Source organism: Suillus paluster, assembly GCF_016628075.1.
Source record: "Suillus paluster strain FC165 chromosome Unknown EDB91scaffold_1, whole genome shotgun sequence".
Taxonomy (NCBI): Eukaryota; Fungi; Basidiomycota; class Agaricomycetes; order Boletales; family Suillaceae; genus Suillus; species Suillus paluster.
This window is the reverse complement of record NW_024537561.1, coordinates 1,378,214-1,404,037: the sequence shown is the minus strand read 5'-3', so window position 1 is coordinate 1,404,037 and position 25,824 is coordinate 1,378,214. Positions and strand designations below refer to the sequence as shown.

At 50.4% G+C, this 25,824-nt stretch overlaps 11 protein-coding genes and 1 non-coding gene across 12 annotated transcripts; 5 read left to right on the top strand and 7 right to left on the bottom strand.

Moving 5' to 3' along the window:
• Positions 1-2,869: 2,869 nt before the first annotated feature.
• Positions 2,870-3,927, top strand: EDB91DRAFT_1233465 (uncharacterized protein; the record flags this gene model as incomplete). The annotated part of the gene is made up of 3 exons (XM_041321104.1): positions 2,870-3,443; positions 3,502-3,642; positions 3,698-3,927. The coding sequence occupies 3 exons, from the start codon at positions 2,870-2,872 to the stop codon at positions 3,925-3,927; spliced, it is 945 nt and encodes a 314-aa protein (XP_041184548.1).
• A 219-nt stretch (positions 3,928-4,146) lies between these two features.
• EDB91DRAFT_1241771 (alpha-N-methyltransferase NTM1) lies at positions 4,147-5,220 on the bottom strand (the record flags this gene model as incomplete). The annotated part of the gene is made up of 6 exons (XM_041322121.1): positions 4,147-4,168; positions 4,219-4,320; positions 4,371-4,620; positions 4,655-4,997; positions 5,063-5,079; positions 5,136-5,220. The coding sequence occupies 6 exons, from the start codon at positions 5,218-5,220 to the stop codon at positions 4,147-4,149; spliced, it is 819 nt and encodes a 272-aa protein (XP_041184547.1).
• A 130-nt stretch (positions 5,221-5,350) lies between these two features.
• EDB91DRAFT_1094045 (Swi3-domain-containing protein) lies at positions 5,351-6,810 on the bottom strand. The gene is made up of 3 exons (XM_041316854.1): positions 6,274-6,810; positions 6,099-6,221; positions 5,351-6,046 (listed from the first exon to the last, which is right to left on the bottom strand). Exons 1-3 carry the CDS (start codon positions 6,796-6,798, stop codon positions 5,450-5,452), a joined length of 1,245 nt encoding a protein of 414 aa, XP_041184546.1. The 5' UTR covers positions 6,799-6,810; the 3' UTR covers positions 5,351-5,449.
• Positions 6,811-7,550: 740 nt separating this feature from the next.
• Positions 7,551-9,208, top strand: EDB91DRAFT_1213476 (uncharacterized protein). The gene is made up of 3 exons (XM_041320777.1): positions 7,551-7,664; positions 7,732-7,752; positions 7,799-9,208. Exons 1-3 carry the CDS (start codon positions 7,578-7,580, stop codon positions 9,011-9,013), a joined length of 1,323 nt encoding a protein of 440 aa, XP_041184545.1. The 5' UTR covers positions 7,551-7,577; the 3' UTR covers positions 9,014-9,208.
• Positions 9,209-9,794: 586 nt separating this feature from the next.
• EDB91DRAFT_32271 (WD40-repeat-containing domain protein) lies at positions 9,795-12,111 on the bottom strand. Its single transcript, XM_041326852.1, has 11 exons — positions 12,047-12,111; positions 11,738-11,993; positions 11,321-11,690; positions 11,088-11,272; positions 10,751-11,037; positions 10,488-10,696; positions 10,351-10,439; positions 10,232-10,297; positions 10,142-10,183; positions 10,047-10,078; positions 9,795-9,997 (listed from the first exon to the last, which is right to left on the bottom strand). The coding sequence occupies exons 1-11, from the start codon at positions 12,064-12,066 to the stop codon at positions 9,886-9,888; spliced, it is 1,668 nt and encodes a 555-aa protein (XP_041184544.1). The 5' UTR covers positions 12,067-12,111; the 3' UTR covers positions 9,795-9,885.
• Positions 12,112-12,201: 90 nt separating this feature from the next.
• EDB91DRAFT_1094031 (uncharacterized protein) lies at positions 12,202-14,731 on the bottom strand. Its single transcript, XM_041316853.1, has 10 exons — positions 14,698-14,731; positions 14,205-14,634; positions 14,126-14,143; positions 13,980-14,075; positions 13,905-13,931; positions 13,751-13,848; positions 13,692-13,700; positions 13,141-13,644; positions 12,947-13,090; positions 12,202-12,889 (listed from the first exon to the last, which is right to left on the bottom strand). Exons 2-10 carry the CDS (start codon positions 14,373-14,375, stop codon positions 12,601-12,603), a joined length of 1,356 nt encoding a protein of 451 aa, XP_041184543.1. The 5' UTR covers positions 14,376-14,634; positions 14,698-14,731; the 3' UTR covers positions 12,202-12,600.
• A 116-nt stretch (positions 14,732-14,847) lies between these two features.
• EDB91DRAFT_1076668 (uncharacterized protein) lies at positions 14,848-15,927 on the top strand (the record flags this gene model as incomplete). Its single annotated transcript, XM_041314877.1, has 3 exons — positions 14,848-14,987; positions 15,081-15,324; positions 15,478-15,927. 3 exons carry the CDS (start codon positions 14,848-14,850, stop codon positions 15,925-15,927), a joined length of 834 nt encoding a protein of 277 aa, XP_041184542.1.
• Positions 15,928-17,900: 1,973 nt separating this feature from the next.
• EDB91DRAFT_t8 lies at positions 17,901-17,998 on the bottom strand. The gene has a single exon. It is a non-coding gene; the product is annotated as a tRNA-Lys (tRNA).
• On the top strand, positions 17,996-19,049 carry EDB91DRAFT_32143 (putative histone H2B.1 protein). Its single transcript, XM_041326851.1, has 5 exons — positions 17,996-18,178; positions 18,250-18,421; positions 18,499-18,603; positions 18,668-18,790; positions 18,842-19,049. The coding sequence occupies exons 1-5, from the start codon at positions 18,173-18,175 to the stop codon at positions 18,859-18,861; spliced, it is 426 nt and encodes a 141-aa protein (XP_041184541.1). The 5' UTR covers positions 17,996-18,172; the 3' UTR covers positions 18,862-19,049.
• EDB91DRAFT_1342355 (mitotic checkpoint regulator, MAD2B-interacting-domain-containing protein) lies at positions 19,042-20,352 on the bottom strand (the record flags this gene model as incomplete). The annotated part of the gene is made up of 4 exons (XM_041325748.1): positions 19,735-20,352; positions 19,301-19,689; positions 19,105-19,243; positions 19,042-19,067 (listed from the first exon to the last, which is right to left on the bottom strand). The coding sequence occupies exons 1-4, from the start codon at positions 20,312-20,314 to the stop codon at positions 19,042-19,044; spliced, it is 1,134 nt and encodes a 377-aa protein (XP_041184540.1). The 5' UTR covers positions 20,315-20,352.
• Positions 20,353-20,446: 94 nt separating this feature from the next.
• Positions 20,447-25,126, top strand: EDB91DRAFT_1241762 (uncharacterized protein; the record flags this gene model as incomplete). The annotated part of the gene is made up of 18 exons (XM_041322120.1): positions 20,447-20,735; positions 20,788-21,134; positions 21,186-21,553; positions 21,614-21,869; positions 21,934-22,033; positions 22,088-22,298; positions 22,366-22,523; positions 22,597-22,798; positions 22,854-23,061; positions 23,137-23,273; positions 23,326-23,406; positions 23,495-23,589; positions 23,648-24,051; positions 24,111-24,189; positions 24,239-24,414; positions 24,478-24,618; positions 24,673-24,740; positions 24,790-25,126. The coding sequence occupies 18 exons, from the start codon at positions 20,447-20,449 to the stop codon at positions 25,124-25,126; spliced, it is 3,657 nt and encodes a 1,218-aa protein (XP_041184539.1).
• Positions 25,127-25,181: 55 nt separating this feature from the next.
• Positions 25,182-25,751, bottom strand: EDB91DRAFT_1241761 (uncharacterized protein; the record flags this gene model as incomplete). The annotated part of the gene is made up of 2 exons (XM_041322119.1): positions 25,182-25,323; positions 25,465-25,751. 2 exons carry the CDS (start codon positions 25,749-25,751, stop codon positions 25,182-25,184), a joined length of 429 nt encoding a protein of 142 aa, XP_041184538.1.
• Positions 25,752-25,824: the final 73 nt, after the last annotated feature.

The following is a 25,824-nucleotide window of genomic DNA, read 5'->3' as shown; positions in this document are numbered from 1 at the left end:
TTTTTAAGTACTTCGGTGCCGATAAGTTGTATTGCAAATTCGACCAGGCCTCCCCTGATCCTTCCAAAGTTACCCATGGATAAACTACAGAGTGCATGGTACGCAGACGTTCAAGTTCTGGCCACCTCCCTCTTGCTTTTGAGGAACATTGACAGTACTACTTACATCACTCATTGAACCTACGAGATACATACTATGGTGCCGAGACAGTAATTGACTAACTAGTCACTGAGACTCCATCCACACGACCGGGACATTAAACAAAGACAATATATCGTATTAAGAGCATGTAAGGTAATAACGCCCCGGCCGAGTGGATCGCCAAGTGAGTCTCACTTTGTTCGTTGGATTTACATTTTGGCGGCAGCTGCTTTGAAAGATGTGACCACCACCACGACAGCGGCAATGACTGCGATGCTGATTGAGACCCGACGCCGTCCTCTTGTGTGGGCAGAAAGTTTGGAGCCAACAGTTCTTCTCGTGTGCTGGAGGCTGTAGAAATGTTTAGAAAATGTGCACTAATCCAAGGGACACGTTTACCCAGCTTCCGTGCCTTTATTGATGGTTTCGTCCCGCTGCTCTACCATCATACTCATCTGAAAATATTGAGAACGAACATCAACTTGGCTATAAACGATCTGAAACGCACATCGTTGAAGGGCCGAGCAAGCTTTGCAATGGTTGGCTCGATACACTTAATATCCTGGTGTCACTCCTGTGGTTCATGTACTTCCCGGCATTCTACTCTTGATTCGCCATATTGGTTGGAGTTCATCAACTAGTCCATAGATGAGATGCAGTTCGAAGGAAGAAATAAGGACGCTCACAGGTTGGCTAAATATTTGCCTCCCATCCTCGTTCATGACAGCCTGAACTTCTTCAGGTGTAGCGTCCGGCCTGCATAGGGTGTATATCCATGAGTGATGGACAAGGAATAAATGAATTCGTCGCACCAGTCGTGAACGGTCTCTATTCGCTGCTCATACTGCACTGCACAACAGTCTGATAGGATTGGATGGCGTCAACGAACTTCGACTTGACGAAAGCATTCTAGGAGCTGATTTAGTCAGTCCCCTGCCACTGTAAAGAGCGGCACATTTGTTTGCGAATATGGCCGTCACATTCAGTGCTCCGCCTCTTTATATGGCGCTTGAGTGTTGCACTCAGAATGCTGGTATCATTCACGAGCTCTTGTAGCTGAGGGGCATTGCGTTGCACAACAGCTTCATCCGCGTTGTTCAGTGAACACAAGTGCAACCCATCAATGCGAGAAACGTACGTTGGCATTGAATGTCTTGATAGTACGTGCACGGAGCTTTACAAAGGCTCTGTACAAGGAAGACCCAGAAGTTCTCCTGACCAATTAGCAAGGAACATGATCATTTGAACCAACATGTTACCTGGGGTAGTCTCACCAAGGGAAAACCTACGCTACGGCCCGCTCAAGGCCCGCTTCCGATCTTTCGGTAGCGAATCACGGGCCCGACAGTAGTAGTGAGAACGTTGTCGCCAGTTGGATTGACTATCAACAAGGCTGCAGTGTGCTTCGGCGGTTCGGAGACTTCATCATCTTGCTATCGCACACTTTTAGATCATACGGATCTCCGAAGGCGACGGGTCATGCAGCATACATAAATAGCGCCTCCGCTACACTTTGGACCCCATCCATGATTACTGGCCTCGTATCTCTGCGAGCTCGGCGGTTCGTCTTTGCAGTCTTCCAGCGATTAGTTTACGGCTTTCCCGCACCATGACGACAAACGTGCATGTTATTGCACAGACAGGCTTCGGGACTGGGACAAATGAACTATATGATCGGTGAGTTGACTACTACCCGTGCGGTCCGCAGGCGCTAATGCTTGGGTTGCGCCCAGGGCTCGCCCCTCGTATCCAACCGAGTGTCTTTCCTACATTCGTCAGGTATCTAAGAGCACAGCACCATTGAATATCGTCGAGTGAGTTACATACGCTGCCTTTTACTTCCACCCTTCAATTGGCTTGCAGAATTGGGGCAGGGACGGGCATTTCCACCCGTGCCTTGTTAGCTCACTCTGAATGGGCTACAAGCATTGGAACGCTGAGAGCTGTCGAACCTAGCGACGGCATGCGTGATGTTTGGACGAAGACTGTCAATGATCATCGTAGTACTATTGTCAAGGGGACATTTGATAACACTGGTGTGGAGGACGGGTGGGCAGACCTCGTTATCATCGCGCAGGTGAGCAGTACTATTAATATAAGGGCTGAATCAGGTTCACCCCTCGGGCATACAGGCATTCCATTGGTGCCCTGACTATGGCAAGGCATCGGCTGAATTCGCTCGTATCTTGAAGAAGGACGGGGCAGTTGTGTTTATGTGGAACCTCGAAGACAGGTTAGCTTCTGTTATTTTCTGCTTCATCAACTCTTCTGACAGCGCCACAGAGATGGTGCAGGCTGGGTTGCACAGCTCCGTGACCGCATTGAGGCTCACGAGAAAGGGACGCCCCAATTTCGCCTCGGTCTCTGGAGGCAGACCTTCTCCACACCCGAGTATACCTCCTCATTCCATCCTCAGGAAGAGAACGAATGGGCATATCATCTCCTTGCTAACGAAGAAATTGTTACGGATCGCGCTCAGAGTAAGAGTTACATTGCCGTGCTCCCTCCAGATGAGAAGGCCAAGGTACTGGAAGACGTCAAAGGTATTCTTGAGCGGGGAGATGGTAGAGTTTGGATCAACAAGGAGGAGGGCACGTATCAATACCCATATAAGACTTACATAGTGGTATCTAGAAAGAAGTAGATGCCGAGGAAACTGCCGAGTTATAACTTAGAATGTAAACTCTTCATGAGAACTTCAAGTCATAGTTTCTCAGCAACTCGCCATATGAGCTCGTGGATCCATCCTGCTCGCCGGTGCTTCTCAACAGGCTCTCTCAATTTACCGGCTCTCGATGCCTGGATAACGTCCCCGAAATCCCTTGCACTCTCTGACACCTTTCACTCTACCCACCTTTCAGACCTCTACATCACTCTGCCGACTCGCGACGGCACGCGCGGTCGCTCGTTTGCACCCCCCGTGGAGGACACACCTCTCGGATACGGACACCACCTCGCCTTCTTCCACCCGCGCAATCCCGAGGCGTTACTTCGCAAAGATGGGACTGACGCAGACTTCTGTCCTCCTCAGCCATTCACGCGCCGGATGTGGGCGAGCGGTACCATGACCTGGAACAAGGGTGGAGAGCTGAAGGTAGGAGAGAAAGCGACTGCAGTGTCTACTGTGGCCAAGGTCGAGAAGAAAGGATTTGAGGCCGGGAAGCCGATGGTGTTCGTCAAACAGAGAATTGAGGTAACTGTGGAAGGACGCAACGAGCCTGGGGTGGTGGAGGAACGAGCACATGTCTACCAACCTCAAGCATCTAGTATAACTAGTGCAGGGAGTCGCGTACCCCGCGAAGGCGAGTCCTCAACACAATGAGTGACGTACTTGGGTACTGAGCGGATGCCTCTCATCAGTGAAAGGTCTCCCCAAGTCTGAGTTTTCATTCTCGTACACTCCTACCTTGACGACGTTATTCCGCTTTTCCGCTCTCACATTCAACGGACATCATATACACCTAGACAAGGACTACGCGCAGAAAGCTGAGGGATATCCAGGTGAGTCAAGCTTTACTTCTCGACTACTTAATATCATGTGAAATCCTGTCCCCAGAAAGACTCGTACATGGACCCCTGACGGCCCTTATGCTTCTGGAGAGCCTTATTTACCACCGCCCAAGTGCCCAGCTGCGCAACTTCACCTATCGCGCGCACAATCCCATTTTTGTGAATTGTGCTGCGACGATACATGGTGCTATTGTGGCGAAGGACAAAGCGGAATTATGGTGCGAGAATGACGAGGGGGTCGTTGGCATGACTGGCGTAGTTCAGTTCGACGAATAGACATCGTCGCACCTCAGGCCTCATATTTGTCTCAGGGCCGTTGATGACTGTCAAACGCATACTACAGCGTCAACACTAGTAGGCTGTATGATGTTTGAGTAGGATTTCAGATGATGTCCGACGAGCAATTTAGGTTTTGTGCTCAATGTACGTTCTTGCTACTGGACGCGGTCACATACAACGCATGTATGCAGAAATAAGCAACGGTTGGAGGGAATTTTAAGCTTCCCCCAATGCGTACCTGATATGAGTAAGCACGAGAAGGAGTTCAGCGACAGAGCGAGAGCATACATTTTCACAGGATACAACCCTTGGGGGAGCCCGTGCTGGATTTTCTCTCGGATGATCTTGAGGCCTGCTTCCTCAAAAATCTTTTTGAATGCGAGGTCTGACCTACAAAGCAGAGTCAAGGATTTTGTAAAAGAGAATCGCTCCTTACGAACCGAGTGAAGGTCGAGTCTTGGTCGTCAAAAATCGACATTGGTTCGTTCGCTTGCTCACGGCACAGATTCTCCTTCACCACGACGACACTCTTCGCATTACGCAGAGCCTTCTTGCTCCTCTGCAAGAAGTCCACAAGATCATCATCCTTCAAGTGCCCTAGGCACCATTGGCACCATATCACGTCAAATTTTGAGTCTACATCGCCCTCACCATCTGGCGGCAGATAGCCGACGCGATCCAGAGGCGTCCCTAGGTGCAGCTGGGTCAAATGACTGCAAAGCACCTTTGAAGAACGTAACGCTCTTCGATCGATCAGCAATACCCTTCCATAAAACCCTATACCCGCTGTCGTTGAATTCTATGCCAGACTCGCTGGCTTTTCCGCGAGATCGAGCTTCGTTGATGAATGGCTCTACGGGCTCGAGCAGGACAACATCTGAGACCAGGGGAAGGAGGACGTCTGATGTGACGCGCCCGACACCCGCGCCCACATCAAGAGCTCTCACCCGCCTGGTTTCGGACACAGGGGTAGAGATACTCCGAAACGGTGAAGGGACAATGGAGAGTTCAGGGAGGAGTTCGAGGAGAAAACGACGCGATCCAAGAGCATCAACGCGAGGAAGTGGCTGTCATCAATATTAATGCTTCAGTACAAATATTCGTTGGCGCAAGGAATGAGATTCAGAGTCACCCCCGTTCCAAATCCACCTGGATACAGCGATGTTAGCCGATCTGATGGCAATGTGGCTAGCAATGAAGCAGACCAAGCACGCCGTCGTAGTTTGCTGGCTGAGTAGCCCAGTATTGAATACCTGCTTCAAGGTCTGGAACTGGGTCGGTCGAAGACATCGTCTATCGTCTCTGCAATATATGTATTCGCAATCTGGATGTTTTAACGTTTAAGAGTTGGGTCACGTGACTCTAACTCACGTGTGACAATTGACGAGTATCGAACGAGTATGATTAGAATCTCTAGATTGGATCAGATCAAAGGACGGAGGACGCAATGAACGAATAAGTTGCTATTAAGTATTCAAGTACAACATTGTAATGTAGGAATCGCTCATGTACGTACTATCTACGCATATATATCATCAAAATCTTCGTCGTTCGTTCCGAGAGACGTGTTGGCGCTCTCTGCCGAAGGCGTGATCAATACGGATGACACAGGAAGTTGCTTCGACGCTGTATGCTCTTCTCTCTCCAGTTCCCGCACCATATCCCACATCTCTTCGTCCTCGGCTAAGAGGTTTGATTCCCTATTCTTCGGCGTCGGTGGAGCAGGATTGGGGATAATGTCATCGAATGCTTCGAGGTCATTCCACAACGCCTCTTCATCGACGTCCATCTCATCTGCAACCTCGGCCGGCAAGTTTTTATATCTGGCTTTTGGTGCGGGAGGTGCAGGGGAAGCCGAACGTTCTGCTCTGAACGCAGCAAGGCGTTTCTCCTCCTCTCGAACAACAGCATCAATATCAAAGTCGTCATCTTCAGCATCCGACGAGGGTGGAAGAGACGGGACACGCAAAGAGGATGAATCGTCATTCTTGGTACTGACGTCTGCATCCTCAATATTTGGATCCGTAAGGTCGATAACGTCGTCGCCATCAGTTTCTTCTAGTTTCTTGCCGTTGACAAGGCCTTTCGCCTCGTCATGCCATACGCTCAAACGGACCTTCATTGATGTATGATTGTGATATGCGAACGCAATCTATATTCAGTCGTACCTGCATTCGTTTTGAGTGACATAATTTTTCAATGCGCTCAACGGTATCCTTGAACGGAGTCTTGGGGTACAATCTATGAGTCCAGAACTGGTACACTTGGAGAATCCGTTGGAGGTCTGAATGCTAAATAGATGTCCAGACATCAGCGCCCAAGTCCAACGTCAATGTATCTCACCTCGTGACCTTTCCCCTTGACCCTAAAATCCTTGATATTCGTGATGAGCTGTGGAAACCCCGCTGCTCCTACTAAACTTTCTTCATCGAGTATTGTAACCTTCTTCCTCTCCTTCTTCCCTTCTTTTCCTTTTCCCTTGTTATCCTTTCCCTCCTCATCGTCTTCGTTGGGACCTACATCTCTTGGTGGAGAACTACTAGGCAAAATTTGATGGGGTGTCAGCGCGTGTTTTGCCGCGGCCTGTTTGCGGAGTGCTTCAAGGTCAAGGGCAGGTGCAAGGGGCTTATATCTCAGGCCATCCTCTTCCTCTGATTCATCTTTGTCGATGTCAGCGAAGAGCGCGTCTACGTCTGGTCTTGGTGCTGAGCTAGTAGGTCTCTTCGGTGCTGGTTGCTCGTCCTCGTCGTCTGAGTCAGAAAGGAATAATGTCTCTCTGGGGCGTTTCTGAGGGCTGGTTGTATCAGAATGTAGAGTAACAGCGCAAGTAGGGACAATTGGCGCGTCCCAGATGTCGTCGAGAGACATGGTGGAAAGACGCGTTATTTTGATTTGTTTGTCCGAAAGTATACTGCTCACATACCTCCAACCCACCTCCAACTTGAACTTGAACTGCACACTGGTGCTGTGACTTGATTACACGCAGCGAGTTTAAAGATGATGGAATCGCAGTGTAAATTACTACTAATGTGACCCCATCATCTATATACTACCTGTGGACGTTGTCAATCCGTTTTTCGCGCACTCGAACCGTAACCCGTGTATTATGAACGGCATGCAAAGGTGCGGTTGCCAGCTGTGAAGTGTTCGGGATGGTCGGTCGAGCACCGTATGTAACGCTGCACAAGTACTGAGAACTTGGTTGGTTTCATCAGTCAAATCCACCCATCCGCGTACTCCTGTTCCATTCCAACGTTCTCTGCACGCATGGAGAACTCCAAAAGTATTACAGGCGACATTTCATGGAACACACGATGGTTAATATTCATCGGGATGATCAGGGAACGAGATCGTGATGGTGGAGAGGGAAGTCACCAGCTCTGTGGGCTGGTGGCGAGCCTCCTACCGAGAACATCCAGTTCATCAGATTCTGGGTCCATAAAATCTACTAAAGGTATGAGACACGGCCTGTTATTTGCGGACCACAGGACACTCATTGGTGTGACAGAACTTCTCTAGAGGCCAGAGCGACACAGTCTCTACATTACTGGGTTCAGGGCCGGTCATCACGCGGATCATCTATCTTGATAATCTTCATCTTCATCTTCGAACGCCTCCCTCGAACATTTCAACCTTCGTGAGATAACATGCAAACAAATATTGAGGGGAAAATACCCAACTCAAATGTCAGTCTCTCCCCGGACTCGGATCTCATCGCTGCGCTGCAAAACATCGTAAGTATCCAGTTTTATGCTAATGGGAACTCATGTCTGAGAATAATAATCATCTGAATCGCTTCAGCTCGCACGTTCACGAATGATTGTATGTCTATTTCAGCGCATCACAACGCGATGTTGACGACGATCAGATTCCGGATCTCGAAACCCCATACTCCAAACTTCCCAGTGCCAACCACTCTAACATCAAGCGCGATGACTCGAGCATTAGTGCCGTCATCACCGAACGCCAGCAGCAGTTGGATGCAGTGTCACACGAAATATCAGACCTGGAAACCATCATGGATAGTGTAAAAAATCATCACCAACAGCTCGTCGAGAAGAAGGAGAAGATTATCCAGTCCATGAATTTCCACAAGGGGCTTGTGTCGGTTCTGTGGCGCTTGCCAACCGAAGTCCTAGCCCAAATTTTTCATCACTGTCTCCCGGATTTCCGTCGCTGGGAACACGCTTACTCTTGGCCCTGCTTAAAGCGAGAAGCTCCCATGGTGTTAACCAGAGTATGCCGACGATGGAGGGACGTTGTTGTAGGCATCCCCAGTTTGTGGTGCAAACTGTATTTGAGAAAGCACAGAAAATGGGAGCAGGCAGCCTTCTGTTATAACTTATGGCTCAAGCGATCCCGAGGATTTCCGCTCTCGTTAGCACTCAATTGTTATGAAAATGACGCGACCACCCTACGAAGCCTTCTGCAGCCTTACACCAATCAAATCTCGTCTCTCTATATCGAGTGTTTCCAAGGCGCCAATGCTGAACGTATGTGGAAAGACCTCCCAGCACTTCAAGAGCTCACCATAAGGGCAAATCGTAAACTGCCAGCTGCACCACAAACAGTCTCGCGACTGCCATTTACTCTGCGCAACCTCAAGCTAGTGGGGCAGTTCGTCGGTCCCAAGCGCTTATCGTCTCTTAATCCTATATTTGCACAACTGACAAATATCGAGCTCGCCGTACATCAACCAAATGCATTGCTCCACTTACTCCAGCTCTCTCCCAACCTCTCCTCGTTAACGATCGGCATAGGACCCGGGCTACTCAGGCGGGCCTTGCAGCCATTCACGCACGTCAAACTTCAATCCTTGCGCATCGCCTATGTGTATGATTGCACACTCCCTAAACTGTTCAATGCACTTTCACTCCCCAATTTACGCATGCTTGTAGCTCCTGATTCACGACCGTGGCCGCACGAGGAGTTGAAGGCATTGTTGGCACGGTCAAATTGCCCCCTGGAGAGCCTGATTTCCGGCAATGGAGCAACGACAGATGAGCAGCGAGCGGAATATATTGCCCTCATTCCTTCCCTTGAAGTAGTAGTGGATCCGAAGTATCGCGATTACCTATTATAAAACTTATTAGGCGTTGGTAGTAGAAAGTATACATTTGGTCTAATGTAGTCACGTACGCATGCTACCCGGCTGGTTCATACATAACTGGTACTTGACTGGTACAGTACAACTCATCCATCATTGTGGTCCATGCCCGATCAAGTCCGTCGTGAAGTCCATCTGTCGCTGCGTAGGACGCTCGTCAAATAAGTTATCTTCATCCGGGCACACAGTAAACACGTGAACGATGTCAATTTGAATGGCCAGAAGTTCGTCGTCGTTGAGTTCGTCGTCGTAATCACCATTGTATGCAAAGCGATCCACTCCCGAGGCACCGGGCCACCCTTGGGATTGAAACAATATTTGCGTTCTAAGTTGTAGATGCCCCACCAAGCTGAAAAGAGTTCTTATACTCGTGTCGTGGTAATGTTCTCATAGTTTTTGTGATTTCGAAAGAAGAGAAGAGATCTTCGTGCTAGAGAGAACAAGGAGTAGTCGGTGCGTTATATATAAGTAGATTGGCATCGCACAGTCAGTGATTATGCTAGTCATTGATCAATATTCCAATACCAACAATTCAACTGCCACAACTTCATCTAGTGGAGTCTGAACCCTTCCTATTCGATGAGTCCACTGAAACAATGTGCAGAATTCCAACGCAATTGTCTGGGTCGTTGAACGACTTATGAGTGGAAATAGGAAGTGGGTTGTCGAGGTAGGCCACCGCGAGATATCCCTTTGAAAATCAAATGATCCATGGGCTTCCCGGTCCATGTGGACACAAAGCTCTGACTTTTCACCATTATCCGTGAAAGAATGGAATCACTGTTGAATAACTCAGGTGCTATCAAAAACAGAGTAAGTAGCATACAACGGTGTGAACTAGATACCCGTCACTGTACATCTGGTGGTGCCCAAAGTACACAACGCCCACTCGCGTTCCCTGTTGCAATTCTTTCGACAACGCTTGGATGGGAACATGTTACAGCTTGTGTAGCAGTGATCCTGAGATGAAGAATTGGAGGTTGTCATCTGAGACAAGCAGAACACTCACCGACTATCCGAGAGTCTCGCAATCAAATCCCCCTAAAAGCAAAAAGATCAGGATCAGTCGATTAGGTCCAGCCAACTAATGTACGAATGAGTTACCTTGCATGAAAATATGTCCAGAGAGTGGTTCAAGTTCCCGATCTAAGAGCCATTAGTTAAACAATAGACTTGGTGCGACAAACAACTAACTGTAAAGTGGGGGAATACGTCCGGGTTGGGATTCCAGACCGCACGAAGAATAGTCACCCACTTGCCCTGGGAAAGTGTCAGTAAAGGAGAAAGGAATAAAATGATGATCTGGTACTTACTGTCTGACAGTTGTGTTTTATCCGGCTGAACGGTGTGAAGGAGGGGAAAGCGGTCGATGAACTGTATTTCGCGGCATCCAAATCCCATACTGCAAAAGCGGTTAGTATTTAATTTGCCCACGTCGATATCACCTCACATCTGATAGTATCGTCATAACTCGTACTGACAATGCCTCTCCCTCTTGGATCCCAGTACGCTGAGCTTACGGACTTCCCATGAGCGAATTCACCGCGGACAGTACCCTCGCCCTTCTTTGACTCAACAAATTCTTCGACGGCGTCCTGGCTGAATTGATGTGGGCCAGTTGCGGAGGCAATCTTCTGTAGTTTTCTGCTATCCCACACCCTTGAAACACCACTTTAGAAGAAGACAGGGAGATAAGTGACAGTTGGGTCTTACTTCAATAAACGGCTGTTCGATGCTGTCAGCAAGAAATGTGGGCTTGTCGGATTGATGCTAACGGTGCCAATCTTCGCACTCGAGAGACCATACCAACAGGCCTTGTCTTTGGGCTCCCGAAGGTCAAGATGGGTGAGGCCGCCGGAAGCGTCGGATATCCACATTTCGTGGCCACCGACTGGGAGGTCTACACTTGTGATGAGTTCATCTGAAGAGAATATCTCTTGGGAAACCCCTGAGACGAAAGATAAGCGGCGTATTGTGCCGTCGTACGAGGTCGTAAATATCTAAGATATGCTATAAGTGCAGTCATTTCAGGAAGAAGCCAGGTCCCTACACTATGTGCGTCAACTGGGTCGATTTTTATAGATGATATTGACGATTTAGAAGTAGCAGGCCAGTGGCACTGGAGGTGCCAATATTTCCCACCCTCTTTGTCGTTTGCAGAGATGTCACCATCTTCATCTGCAACCTCATCGGCGGGAGCTCTGGCATCCCATATTCCAATTTGACCATGTTTGTCTACTTTCATGTTAGCGACCTGCCAAGAACTTGAGCACGGTACCTTACCCCCAAAGAATACTAAATCCTTGGTAGCCTCAGGGTGGTAGGCAGCACTGTAGACTCTGTCTGAAGTCACCTTGGCGCGAGAAACCACCCTGAGCTTCTGAAGTGTCTTTCTCAATTCTTTGACTTCAGCTTCATTCTTTCGGTCTTCATGAAATACAAATGCGTCCGCATCTGCGATACGCTTTGAGAGCGGGACGTTCGCGACAGCTTGAAGAGAAGATCGGAGCGAGCTGAGTTCTGATTCTTCTAGTTCATCCCCTAATGTGGTGAGATCCAATTCCTGATGTCTGGGGCGCTTTGCGAGCCGAGCTTTCTCCTCAGTCTCCAGGCGCTCTTGCTCCTCTTTAAAACGCCTCTTCTTTTGTTCTTCCTACAACAGGATAAATGTTGGAAGACTACGGTAATACTGACACTCACCTCCCGCTGCTTCTTCTGGGCCGGAGTTTCGTTTGGATCTATGACTTCCTTCTTGAGACGTGCGCTCTGCCTCCGAGGCGCCTCTACTACTTCACGCTCTCGTTTTACCTTCTTCGCGGGTTGAATGGGCTTCGCTCTTGTTCTGGGGGCAGGTTTTGGCTTGGGCGGAACGCCTAGTTGAGTCACGGCATCCTTGAGATCAAGCTGCTCCAGGAGCGCGCGGTTGCGCGCGATGTTGGCTTCACGCTCAAGTTCGCTGGAAATGCATGCTTATCACGGCACTGTACGCGAAAGATAGTGTGGGCTTACTATGCTGATAACTCGGACATCGTGCAGGTATGTAATTGAAGACAAGATCCAAACAAGATCAGTCGGCAGTGGAACGCGTCGCGTCGCGTGACGTCACAGTAACGAATTTTGCGTCACGGGCCCCTATCTCTTCCTAGGCTGTGATCATGACAATGTACAAATAATATCATTCGTCCCTTTACATTTTCGCTAGTACGGTACAGAAACTGCGGATACAACATGATCATGAAGGAAGAGGAATCACTAAAAGACATGCAGGTAAACCAGTGTCAAAATGACGTAAGACCAGGGAGATATAAAGTTGTGCAGAAAGAACAGATATTGATATCAAATAGATATAATAGCTGCAGACGTGACAAGAAGGCATGTGCAGGACAGCAATGATAAAGCCCGACAATGTTCTAGGATATCAAATGCAGAGACGAATCAATAAGGTGGGTGTCACAAAGCAGAAAAAGAAGAATGCTAGTCGGTGACGAGTAACAAGGAATCCCGAGTGAAAGAAGGGACGCGTCTGGAGGCAAGAATACCGGCTGCCCACCTCAGCCCAGAGCCTACGTGACCTCAAATACGGAAGTTTCGAGCAGCCTAAATTGGGTCGTGTCCTTCGAATTCTCACTCCACCCCACAATCTCCCTCCAGTTGACCGAATTCGCCTCCTTCTCGCCTGCACCTGCAAACAGGCCCACATCATCGTCCGTTAGCCCGCGGAAGATGAGAAATAGGCGCGTAAAGATGCAGGGATCAGAGGTAACTGAGATGTCAATTGCTGCGGCTATCTTCGAGGGCGAGAGGAAGCGATAGGCAATGTTTTTGTGGGCTGCAAATGCGGAGATGTTATTGCTGTGTACGTCAATGTCAGTGTCAACCTTGTCAGATGAATGGCATGGGAAGACGCACTTGATGAAGTTAGTTCGCGCATGCATAGACATGCCCAGCTGATCTAGGACGCTCATAAGGTGGGGCACAAAATCTCGGAACGTCATAGCGTATCCGTTTCGGGGCGCAATAAAGTCATTAGGGTCGACCATCGCTGGGTCGGGTCTGCGTGCTCATGAAGTTCAGTGATGCAGGGATAAAGGCATGGCACCCACACAGCTTCGTAATATAACGACGTCGTAACCATCTCACTCTCAAAATGCTCGAGCGCACCACCAGGGTGAACACGCAAAAAATACTTCACTTTGGTTTCGTTAACTGGCTGGGCAGGAGGCCATGTAAGTTCAAGCCTCCATAGCGGGTTGATGGAGAGAATGACATCGCAATACTGCTGGGCGGGTGAAAGGATGCTGAGGTGACACTTGACAGAAGCAGGTTTAGCGGCGGTCGTGAGCTTAGTCATGACCCGCGCATCGAAGAGGAGGTCGGGTGGGATGTCAGGGTTGATTATACGTGTACCTGAGAAGTCGACAGAGTGGGTGTCGCCGGAGTGCACTATATTCAGCTTGCCCCAGAACTGGCCATCGACAACGGTGCCGTCTTCCATGCGAGCCATGTCAACGTCGTCCGCAGAAGTGACTGTTGTTTCTAGGGCCACATGTTGGCCAGGTACGAGCTCAAGGTTAAACGTGGCAGGCATCTCCGTGACCGGCGGGGGACTGTAAACATCTTAAGCAGTGCATGACTCACTCAAAAGCGTACTTACGGCGGTGGCCTATGACACAGTTAGCTGAGGTTACTTTGCAATTACGACATCAAACTTACGGAGGTTCATCAGGTGGCGGGGGGGCGTCGCTTACAATCTCCACCCGCAGCCCCTGCACGCCCATTATCGCAATCTGATATGAGTCCTCACCAGTCAACTACTCGTATCTGCCATGAGCCATCCATATCAGAGTTAGTACCGATCACAACGCACATAGATATAAGGCCCGGAAACCAGCCGCTGGCAATGACGTCAAATATAGCATGCAACCCGATGGAGCCAACTTACAGAGGCATGAAGGGATGCGAATTCGACGGGAACACGCAGGCCGAAGATGGCATCTGGGGGAGGCTTTGTCCAATCTCTTGCCACCGCTTCGAGTTCCTGTGCAAGAACAAATCAGCAGAACGGAGATAATGACCTCCGCCACTTACGGGGAAACTATTGGGCAGCTGTGGCGGAAAAAGAAAGAGGTCAGAAGATAATTTGAGGGCGAAGGGGATATGTCCATACCACTCTGACTGTCTCCATGTCCTCGTAGGCGAGAGTGAGGAGGCGCTGTCGTGCAAGCGCCATTTGGGCTTGCCTCTCGCGGAACTCGCTCTCCTTGTCACCTTTTTTCTTGAACTTTCCCCAGAAAGATTGGGAGGGGAGACTTGCACTGGTTGATCTGCGTGAAAACATTTGAAGGGTGATAATATGGGAGATCAGTGATGCTTTCTTACGCTGGAGAGAGAAGCATGGCTGAAATAACGGAGGGCTTGGGATTAGAGTATGAGGGAAAGAGTCATGCCAGACTGAAAAAGGATTTTTGATTATTAGCAGGACAAGAAACACGCGATAGAAACACGAGGCGGTAGCCAATTGCTGTAAAAGATATCATCATCAAAGCTGTCTGAATCATCAAGCGCTCGAATCACAGGACCCCCGTCGGACTTGCCAGCTGAACTCACGAGAACTTTCTTTAGCATATTGAATGGTCCGATGATGATAATCAATAACCCACAGTAGGTAACCCTTGGCCCGACGTTAATACTGGTCCAACAAAGGACTTGTCTATAATCATGACTCCAAATCATGCTGTGTTGATTCGTGGCACGTGGTAACAGCACGGACTCAATGCCACACCCACAACTCATCCTTTGCTGGCAAAATCATGTTTCGAGCAGTCCTACGCCAGCGCCATGCTCCACGCTTCCAAAGAACTTTTGTTTCTACAGTTCTCCTCTCCCGAACTTGGGAAAATGAAACTGTAGTCACTTTGCGTCAGGAAGCGAAAACTCGAGGTCTTGCGACGTGAGTTTTACTTTCGGCTCCGATACTCGTTTTCTCTTCTCTTTAGTTTCCTTCTTTTCTTCGCTTTAGAATTTGAACTGATTGTACTATCAGCAAGGGCAATAAATCTGTCCTAATCAACCGCATTCAGGAGTACGAAGAATCTAGGGCTGTTCCATTTTTGCAGCCTACCCCCGTCCCATCACGCAAGGCGTCTTCGTCTGCCACTGCACCGCAGGCTATATCTGCAAGCATACCACCTGCGTCTCAGCCTCCAAGCGCCTCCGTGACGCCCGACTTTTTGTGTGTCAGAATGCCCGACCTCTCTCAGGATGGGCCAGACGCACCCGTTCAGGCAGTGAGTATTTCCCCTTTTTCCTTGATCGATGGGGCATTCCGATCTAAGTTACGGGTCTAACGGTTTTACCCCTCATCGACCATATCGAGCCTTTGTCACATGCAAACTCTCTGATGATCTTTCTATGCCCACATCTGATTATCATCCCCTCAGCCCTTTCTTCCCGATTTCTGGGATTCCTCCAGTCCGAAACCTGAGCCCATAGAGCCTTCTCACCCAAAATTGCACGTCGTTTCGGGGTCTGCGACACATCCGGATGGTGGTCCCACATACAACCTTGAAAAGCCTCAGGAAGCTATTGAGGAGTCTTCTCCTGAAGTACACGCCGAATCCGCAGTTGAATCTGGCTTCTTCCGTGATGTAGCCGATAACCTTGGGCTGCCGCGGACTTTCCGAGTTGGCGATGCGGTCTCGAACGTCGTTCATGCTGCCAAGGAGCAAGGGCCTGATGTGCATGCAAAGTCTAGGCCCCTCAATAACGAAGAAACGAAAGGAGTTTGGGTCCTACTCGGTTTACTCGCAGGGTCATGGATCATTGGAGGGTGGGCCAATCGCGCGCGGCCTGTACCTGAAGTGCATGGCACGGAGGAGGTCAAGGACTAGGATTGATGGGCTGTGCGGATATCATCGCTACTTCCGTGGCGCTGTGTAGATACGTATCACAGCATCTTCTTATTCGATTAGATTTCTCGGTTACTATTTGATGAAGTTTAGACTGCGAGATGTTTGACAGCATGGATCGCTGAAATGTGGGGATCTCCTCGTTCTGCCAGTGAAGATGGGCTCATTTGAAATACTTCAGGCCGCACTCTGACATGCGTTACCCGCGATGTAGAAAACTGCGTCATTGGTCAACTATCTGAAAATGGTGAAAATACTAGTATCTTTGTCCCGATGCTCTAGCATTATGAAAAACATAACGGCTAACCCACACTAACAGCAAGGAAAGATATCTAGATGAAGTGAGGCTTTTCCGCGTCCCCATTCCTTGCTGTTTGTCATGCGTTACCCGCGATGCAGAAAACGCACCACTAGTCGACTGTCTGAAAATGTCGAAGACTAGTCTCTTCGTCTCGATGCTAGTACTGCCTAACAAGGCTAGCATTATAACGGCTGACCCACTAGCAGCAAAGAACCAGATGAAATGTTCGTTTGTGGACAGATCTACGAACCTTGCTACTAGCCTAAATGCCCCAGTGGCCCGAAGCTGCTCGAACCACAGTGGTCACCGGTCACGATCATGTCCGGAAGTTTATTACCTTTTGGATTTCGGAACCATATATATAGCGACTATCTTCACTCTCGAGATTGCTCTAAGATGTCTTCTTCAATAGACAGTGCCCGCAAATAGGAGTACTCAATGCTTACAAGGACGTTGCGAGAGGCAGCTGGGGCCTGCGGCAGTGGTGAAGTGAGAGAAGGGAGATCATGGAGGCCCCCTTGCGACTCAGAGCTAATTCGCCGGTGCGTAGTACTGGTTTTTTTGCAGCATTCTGAGATGTGTCCGAACTCTCGCAGATGCGACACCAGTCGCCTCGGACAAGCGCCAGCCTCTCCGCACAACCCGTGCAGCCCCTTCAAGCCAGTAACTGCACCCCTCGAGCGGCGGATGTCGATGCCTCTATGGGTGATGCAACGCTCCTCCGGGAGTTCTCCATTGAAGTTTGTAAAGCCGAGGACGACCAGGGCTATGACCAGGATGGATTGGGTAACGAGGATGATGCTGCTAACGAGGAGGAGCTTGGACTTAACCCTGCGGGCAGGGCTGATGATGACGGTGATTTTTATATGTTTATTGTTTCTAACATAATAATAGGGTCTCTCATACGGCGGGAACTCTCCAAGTGATTCAGAGTATGACATCATGGCCATGGCCAGCCCCTCCTTCAGTGTCTCTCAACTTGCCAGACACCTATCTCTGACTCACCCGGCCGCTGCCAATGCTTCTCCATCCGAATCTGCGTTAGAACAGAGAATAAAAGATATCCAGCTCTATCTCATTCGATACTCTCCCATCATCCACCTATGCCCTTTCGAATCAATATATTATGGGGAGAGCACAATCAATCAGGCAGGATGCATATCAGGAAAACATAGAAGACATCTGACATTGGAACACCGCAAAAGATCTTGTCATTAGTCCCAATATCATCATCCTACTAAGTCGTGGCATATTAAGTGTTACACCATCATAACGTGTTGCCCAATACGCATCTTCCTTTTCAAGGTCTGAATCCTTGAGGTGAGCCATGAGTCATAGTAGTCCTGGCCATTGGATGTCATAGTATTTTGGGCTACTCCTTTTGCTCTAGTCAACAAGGCTCAATGGAGGAGTCATCTGATGATATGAGGTGTCTGATGTGAGACAACTCACATAAGTCCAAGTTGTTCTGTCTGTAACTGTAGTGGTACAAAGTGACAAGATTAGCACAAAAAGAAATTCTGGTCTAGTCTTTAGATATACACAGTTCCACGACCTTGCTAAAGGAATCATGATTCTGACCTACAAAGTACACATCAATATCAAGAAGCATTCGAAGCTGATGTTTAGGGACAGAAGCAAAATGATGAAGAATAGCCCACCGCGAGGGTCGAACTCGCAGCCTTCAGATTACGTCAGATGGAATCAACAGTCGTAAAAGTCTGACGCTCTATCCGATTGAGCTAGGCGGGCGCCCGAAAAGCAACGTTCCATTTCAATCAAGAACACCGCGCCGCATCGGGGTGTGCTTCAAACTCCGCTCGGTTCGAACGCGTCGCTTGTTATAAAGCGCGACGCGTCTGCTCGTAGGGGCATTTAACGCGGTTTCTGGCTTCTCTCTGTCTTCTTCTTCTACTTCGTGCAAGTATGGCGGCGAGTTCAAAGGTATTTTCCTTAGCCAATACTCGAACTCACAACCCGATCATGCTCCTCCTCACTGACAGCCTGTCTCAACCGTCTCCAAACCACCCGCTTCAAAAGCTCCCAAAGCTCCCGTGTCGTCGTTGGCAAAGCGGGGATTATCTAGGAAGGCACCCTCCGGGGGGGATACAGATGGGATGAAGAAGAAGCGCAAGAAGGTCAGGAAGGAAACGTACAGCAGTTATATTTACAAGGGTATGTCTTCGTCCCTCGCGTTGGCTTGCATTCCTGTCGGCGACCACTGGCTAACGTGTGTTCTCTTTGGCGTGCAGTGCTGAGGCAGGTCCACCCAGATACTGGTATATCGAACAAGGGAATGGGCGTCTTGAATTCATTCGTAAACGACCTGTTCAAAAGGATCGCGACAGAAGCGAGCAGTACGTCATTTTTGTCGGTTTCATTTTGTTTTTGTGACTGACAGCGGGCCCTCCTGTTGTGCAGAACTTGCCTCTTACACAAAGAAATCTACTATCTCCTCGCGCGAGATTCAGACGGCGGTGAGGCTCATTCTTCCTGGAGAGCTTGCGAAGCATGCGATTAGTGAGGGAACGAAGAGTGTTACGAGTGCGTGTTCTTTTCTCTTGTGGATGCAAACAATAACATTTTGCTGGGCAGAATTCTCGGCTGCCAGGTGAGACGGTATGAAGAGAGCCAGGTCGGTCGGTCGCGCATGAAGCATTGTATATGAAGATGGATAGCGGATCACCATCTATTAGACATGTAGCATAGTTCATCTCGTAGATATTATACATACCAATCGAGTAGTAGTAGCAGCAGCAGTTTACCCGTACCAATGCATAATTGTTTCCACGAAGCTAGAAACCTGAAGAATTTATGAGTTCTGTAACAGAGGCAGCAGTAACGAGAGAGACACGCACCATATTTGTTCCCCGCCTCTTTCCTGTTCCTCCGCGCTTGTGCGATCTTCTCCTCCAGTGCCTCACGATTGTGATATGCATCCGTGAGGAGGGTTGTTAGTTGATGTCGTGACCGGGCTGTTGAGCCTAGTTTTGCGCCCTGTAGAGTAGTGTTGTCAGCATCACCCGTAGGAAACGCGAAATATCAAGAACGCACCTGTACATTCATCCTTGGCTGTTCCTGCTCGCCAGTCTTGATACCCGTAAGCGCCTTCCTGTCTTCCCTCTCCTTTATCTCTCTCCGTGCTTTCTCCATCTCTTCCTGCATGTTGACCTCGGCTGCGTCTTGTGCTTCCCTTTCCACCTCACCTTTCTCGAGCGCGCGTACCTGGGCATCATAGTCCTTCTGCCACTTTTTGACGAATGTGGCGTAGTAGACCTGGTCGTAAGCGGCCCAGGCGCCGGAGGGGAGGAGGTAGTATCCGGGGTAGGCGTCGGTAGGTGTTGGCGCTGGGGGAGTGAATGTGGCGACCTCGGGAGCGGAGGAGATGGGTGGTGTAGATGTGCTGGGTGTCGTGGATGTAGATGGCATTGTAGATGAGGTACCTGTAGAGGGTAAGGATGAGAAACGCAGAGGAGTAGGGAACGTACCAAGAGAGAAGAAGTTCACAGCGGGTGCAGAGGAGACCTTTGGCAGAGTTGGGAGCCTGTAATCCTCACGATCTAATGCGACGTTGGATTTGCCCTTCTTGAGCGAAGCAGGTAGGAAAGATGTAGATGCCTCCTGCGCCTCCTCAGCATCTCCTTCGCCATCCTCCTGCACGCTCGTTGGCGCACGGAACACCAGTCCTGGACCATTTCCACCGCCAAGCATACGTTCAGGTTGTTTACCCTTCTTGGCTTTGACGGGGAGGGGTTGCGTAGGCGCAGGTAGCATGTTGAGAAGGGAGGACGCGCCTGCCCCTTTACTGGATGTGATTCGGGGTTTCTTGGCTGGTGGACGGTCGTCTGTGTCGGAGTCATTGGAAGGAAGCGAGGGCAGGGTGATTTCGATCTTCTTTGGGCGTTTTGTTTTGATGTTGGTTGGTGGTGGAAGAGACAGACTTGAAGACCCGGATGATTTGGGTGGGGGGAGAGATAGACCCAGGGGTTTTGATGGCGCTGGTACTTTTGTTGGCGGTGCTTCGTTGTCGCTGTCGACGTCGCTGCCATAGTCTTCAATGCCTAGCATATTGTCTTGCTCGTCGTGGAGTGTGATGAGCAGGTGTTGATGTCTGTTTGTATCACTTCCTCCTTCAGACTTGTGGATCGGGTAACAAAAGCGTCTTGCATATTGAGGACCTCATTGTAGGATACTGCACAGATGGCGTCCCCTGCACCACGAAAAACGCACAGATATGCTACGCCGCGTCCCTCAGTGACGCCGCCCAGACAGCGGCGCATGGTCAGTGCACGCGTTGCCGGCACACCCTCGAGGCGCACCGAGGACATCGCTGTAGTACCAGACGTCATGGACGTCGATGACGTGCAAATGTATAATGAACGGCCGTTGGGATCAGGGAGGGAGACGCTGTACGCGCGTACCGACGAGATCAGCGTTGCTTTCCATGCTGCACTCCCCTTTGAGGTCAGGCGCGAGCTGAAGGGTGCTGGTATGTCTATTCTCCTTAACGCAACCGCTGAAAACAGATTGATGGTGCATAGATTTCTATTCTCAATCCTGGACCGGTGCAGTCGACGCCATCACGGGATACGCCCTTGCCGCGTCCTCGAATACCTGCTTCGTCTGGCAGCACACGAAACCCACTACATGCTACATCCTCCCGTGTCCGCCTTCCTCTCAAGACTACGCACAACCAATATTAACACCACTCCACGCTCTCGTTCCATCCAGGTCACGCTCCGAACCTGGTCTCGTCCTTCTCTCACCTCGTGGTGATATTCGTTTCTGGGACAGCATAGCCAGCGGTCTCGCAGGTGGCGGCAGCTTTGAAAGCATCAATCTCGAGCTGGGTGAGGGTGAGTATACGTCTGGATTGCTCAGGGTTGACGTAGGTGCCCCCTCACGCTTATATGTCTTGTTCGTTGACACAAGCTCGCAGGGTCAAATATACATCGTGTCTACCTCACATGGACGTCTATTCAAACTTACGCTCACGTCTCAAGGCGGGCGGCATACACTCTCAGCCAGGCTCTTTGCACCGCCACCTTCTTCTGGGCTCTATTTTGCACGCTTCTGGTCTACACCTGCCCCCCAGCCCACGGCGGGGAGTATATCTGCACTCGCTCTTGGTTCTGGTGGTGGAGAGGTAGGAAGGGGTGCAGTAGTGGAGAAGGAACTATGGACACTCAGCGAGACTCGCGTGCAGAGGTGGAGCTTGAATAAGGAGGTTTTGTTGGGAGAAGTGGATGTGCGAGAGGCGATGGGGAACGTGGAAGATCTAGAGGGCGTTGATCTGGGCGTAGAGAGGTGCGTTGTCATAATGTTTGATTGATGTTTCTGCTGATTTGTCGGATGCTGCATCTACAGCGACGGCACCCTCGTTGTCCTTGTCTCATACGCCGGGTCCGAGCAGGAAACGGCTGCGATGGCCCTTGACCAGTACGGTGGGTTCGGTATGGGCGCACCAGTTCCGAGAAGGATATATGCGCTCGTCAGACTCAGTGCTGTCACAAAGCGGGGTGAGGTGGCGAAGTTTGAGGGAGGAAGTGGAGATGGAGGTGTGATTGAGGGCATGGGCGGCGGCATGAAGATAGAAGGCATTACAGGGGTTCCATACGCTACGGTAAGCACTTTACCCTCGGCTCTGCCAAGGTCTAGCTGAAACGCTTGTGCCTATGTCCTTGTAGACAGCTGCATCGGCACCCTCTCATCCTCGTCTGACACTCCTCGGGGGAGGCACAGTCGTAGCGATCCGATTCGTAGACGTGGTCGTGTTTTGTGCTCGGGGTACGTCCACTATCATTCTAATCCAGCGAATAACTCTGATACCCTTCCACATAGACTCTCCCTACCAAGATCGCCTCACCCTAAAAGCCCCTCACGCAGATCAGATGCTTGGACTCGGTGTGCCCCCATCTCAACCTCCAGTGCACTCTTTTCCCGCAGAACAGGAGCATGAGGAATCAGCGCCCGAGGACGTGCTCATACTAACAGCAGGCGTCCTTATGCGTGCTCGAGTGGATCTGGGGAGGGTTAACATATTCAATGAAGCGTAAGCCGCGTTCTCCCCCTACCCCTGCCCCGTTTTCATGCGACTGAGCTCATCCGGTGCCACGCAGAACCGGTCGCGCGATCCTCATCAGAGCACTCCTCACACAGGCCATACTTTACGGAAGCAACCCCGAAAACCCTTTACATTTCTCGTTCCCGCCCGAGGTCGATGCGGAAGCGCTCATGGCAGGCGCCGAGGGGTTAAGCAGGGCGGTCCTAGAAAGCGGTGCGTCCATCTTATTATTGCGGCCACTTTTGAGACGCTGATTTTGATTGACTTCTGCGATTAAACCGAAAAGACCCGGAGATCATCCGCCCAAATCATGACCTCACCTCTCAACTCACCTCTCGAAAAGATAGGCTCAGCTGGCTCATACGATTCATCAACGACAATGCAGCGCTTGGGAAGATGTCGCAGCGCAGCCGCCAGCGTCTGGCTACTGATGCGGAAAAGCTTTATGGATGTCATCAGCTTTGGTTGAAGATGAACGAACATTTAGAGTGCGTCCTCTTCCCTCATTCTTCGATCGACTTCATCCTCATCCTCACCAAACAGCGCTGGTGCCTCCCACTCGCTCGTCACTGACGCTATCCACGCATTCACAACCTCCCACCCTCTTTCACATCCCTCCGCTTCGCACGATGTTGTCAGAGACTTTTTCAGGTACAGAGTAGCGGAGATCGGGCGGCTGATTCCGTTCATGGTCGAGCGGGTTGAGAGAGTTGGGGAGGGAGCCATGAGGGAGGTTGGAGGGGCTGTTGTTGTGAGTCTTTATGTTCTCACTCTCACTTGTTTTTTTTTGTGCTTTGGACGGTCCTGATGTGGGTTTGGGCTCTAGACGATCCTGCAAGCGGCACTCTCGTATAGGGCGTATAATCTTGCTGTTTATGGTGTTGATCTGCCTATGATCAAGCCGTGGACAAGTCGCCCGAGCGCGATTGATGGGGTGTTAAAGCTTGTAGACACAGCAACGAGGTGCGCAGATTGGAAACGCTTTTATAATATGTATCACAACCCCTCTCCGTAGATTTGCCCTCGACCCGAGCAAAGCGAACTCTAAAAGCGCATCGAGAGAGCTCCTTCCAGAGCTCGCGACGATGTTCTTTGCGTGTGTACAGGAGAGGTTGGATTGGCTTGGCAGGCAAGTCATTCGTCTTGATAATTAGCATGAAGGAAGAAAACTAATCGATGGATAGCCCCATAGCAGCAGACGAACCTGGTTCCGAGAGGGACCACATAGAGCTCAAAGAACGCTTTGACCAACTCCGCCCTGAGATCCTCGAAACCCTCCGTACGCTTTCCCCTCTTCCCCTTCTCCTTTCCCTGACCCCCCTACGATTTTTTCGCAGGTCTCATCTCATACCTCCCACATGCTCTCACGCTCGCCGCATCCCATGCCGACTTCCGCTCTCTCGCAGCTCTTCTGCACCAAGACACAGTCTACCCGCCCTCTTCCAATCCGCACGCGCACACGATCGCAGAGTATGTCGACCGCTTTGGGGGAACGTTCGCGAGGGAGGTGGTGCGGTGGTGTATGGTGCATGGGGAAGCGAGGGTAGTGTTTGCGATGGAGGAGAGTGGGAGGGGTGAGTGGGGGAGGTATATGGATGAGTATTGGGCAGAGGAGGAGCAGCAGGGGGGCAAGTGCGATGCGGTTGCGTGGCTGAGGGATTTGGGGCAGGGGCGGTGGAGTGTTGCTGGCACGAGGCTATTGAGAGAGGCGAACGGCGCGGGAGATGTGGGTGTTAAGCATGTGAGTGTCTTTGGATTCGTTGCTTGGATTGGAGAGGTGTTGATTGGTGTGCGTTGTAGTTTATGCTTAGTGTGGGCAAGCTTGCGCATTTGGCGCAGATGCAGGAGGGAGGGGAGGCGGATGAGGCGGTATTAGATGGTACGTTGGTTTTTTTTCGCACTAGTGTGCTTGACTATATGCTGTCCAGCGTTGCATGATAGCCTGGATTTCATATCGGTGCAGGAGAAATTACTTCAGGAGTTCCGGGAAGCTGCCAGCAGCCTGAGGGGCAAGCAAAAACAGAGTCTGGACGCGCAAGTGGATGCGGTGATAAGGGCAAAAGCAGCGAGACTCAAGGCAGAACAGAAGAACGGGCTGCTTGGGGTGCGTGGATTCTGTCTATTTTTCCCTTGGTTTCGACATGGTGCTGATGACGGTCACGAGCAGATATTGAAGATTTTTGTGAGGCGAGTGCTCCAGGGCAAGGCACTCAGCGTTGAAGATGTGGTGGACGTACTCACGCTGCAAGATAATGCGGAGGGCGTGGAGGATTATGCTACTGCGCTGCAGCTGCTCGCTCACGCCGAGGTAGGTCCCGCTTGTCATGACTGGTGTTCATTGGTTTGATGGCAACTGTACAAGGATATTCCGGACGTGAGGAGACTATCATCGTTCAGAAGAGTATGGTGTAGGATATACAACAATGATGAGTACGTTCTATCTCCCTGTCCCATTTACCCGCTTTAACGGTTGCTGCAGCTGGGACTCCATCCGCGAAACTGCCAACATTACCGACGCCCAACTGACCTCGCGCTTCCGTGCAACCGCGCTCTACGCCACGCTCAGCATCGTCTTTTCCTCGCCCCGATTATCTCAACTACCCGGTGTTGACCTGGACCCAAGCGAGTGCTTGTCGGTACCTTTGATGCCGGAGATCAAGTCCCGTTTCCCAGGCATACAGGAGGATATGGTAGGTGACCTTGCGAGAGATTATAGAGGTGAGAGCTCAGGAGTGGAAGGATTGAGATTGGGTGACGTGTACCATCGTCTGAGAGATCTTGTGATGCAGGACCTAGGGTATGCAAGAGAGGGATAGGGTTGTACCGTACGATAGTCCTGCATTCTTGCTGCGGTTGCAAAATCTATACAAATTATAGCAATCTCCAGCTCGCTAGCCTCTTTTTTGCCCTCTGGAATTCGACTTTAGCAGAGAGCGAGAGATCTTCGAACGTCCGCTTCCTGAGCTCCACAGCATACTCGTCCTGGCGCGCCTCGTTCTTGGATAACCCACTTCTTGTAAAATTCAGACAATGCAGTGCTCCTGTGTTTCGGCGGGTGCGTTGGGTGGGAGGGCGGAGAGGACTGATGATTTGGCAGCCTCAAAGCGGATGTTACTCTGGTAATGGTTGGTTCGAACGGTTGGTTCTGAATCACGATAACGCAGGACTTGCCTCCGCCCAATACGCGTGGTTGAACGCGTCGAGCTGCTCTCGATGGAGTTTCCATTGCAGCTCGTGGTCTAGGGTATCGTCTGAGAATTCTCTGAGGGAGTATGGGTGGTGCTTAGACTCAGGGAGGGAGGATAAAGATGAGGTAGTGTATATGATGGGTCGGATATTGGAAGTGGGGTCTGGATGCCCGATGAAGTTGAATGATGGCCTAGAGGTGTGGATAAGACGTTTGTATGTAGAAATGTGGGCGAGGGAGATCCGGGGAGACATGCTCGTGGTGGCTAGAGACAAGGAGAACAGACTACCTTTGGACTAACTGAGCTCTTACTTGTACACACATTTC

Coding starts and splice junctions, on each gene's coding strand:
- EDB91DRAFT_32143 (XM_041326851.1), top strand. Junction 18,422..18,498: donor CAGCAGTTATATTTACAAGG/GTATGTCTTCGT, acceptor TTTGGCGTGCAG/TGCTGAGGCAGGTCCACCCA. Junction 18,604..18,667: donor GATCGCGACAGAAGCGAGCA/GTACGTCATTTT, acceptor CCTGTTGTGCAG/AACTTGCCTCTTACACAAAG.
- EDB91DRAFT_1094031 (XM_041316853.1), bottom strand. CDS start 14,375: ATGTTTTCACGCAGATCAACCAGTGCAAGTCTCCCCTCCCAATCTTTC. Junction 13,932..13,979: donor TCGCATCCCTTCATGCCTCT/GTAAGTTGGCTC, acceptor CGTCATTGCCAG/CGGCTGGTTTCCGGGCCTTA. Junction 12,890..12,946: donor GCGCGAACTAACTTCATCAA/GTGCGTCTTCCC, acceptor TGACGTACACAG/CAATAACATCTCCGCATTTG.
- EDB91DRAFT_1213476 (XM_041320777.1), top strand. CDS start 7,578: ATGCAAACAAATATTGAGGGGAAAATACCCAACTCAAATGTCAGTCTC. Junction 7,665..7,731: donor TCGCTGCGCTGCAAAACATC/GTAAGTATCCAG, acceptor GAATCGCTTCAG/CTCGCACGTTCACGAATGAT. Junction 7,753..7,798: donor TCGCACGTTCACGAATGATT/GTATGTCTATTT, acceptor GACGACGATCAG/ATTCCGGATCTCGAAACCCC.
- EDB91DRAFT_1094045 (XM_041316854.1), bottom strand. CDS start 6,798: ATGTCTCTCGACGACATCTGGGACGCGCCAATTGTCCCTACTTGCGCT. Junction 6,222..6,273: donor TCAAGGGGAAAGGTCACGAG/GTGAGATACATT, acceptor ACATCTATTTAG/CATTCAGACCTCCAACGGAT. Junction 6,047..6,098: donor GTCACTCAAAACGAATGCAG/GTACGACTGAAT, acceptor ACATCAATGAAG/GTCCGTTTGAGCGTATGGCA.
- EDB91DRAFT_32271 (XM_041326852.1), bottom strand. CDS start 12,066: ATGTCCGAGTTATCAGCATA. Junction 11,994..12,046: donor ATGTCCGAGTTATCAGCATA/GTAAGCCCACAC, acceptor ATGCATTTCCAG/CGAACTTGAGCGTGAAGCCA. Junction 10,298..10,350: donor TAAAACACAACTGTCAGACA/GTAAGTACCAGA, acceptor ACACTTTCCCAG/GGCAAGTGGGTGACTATTCT.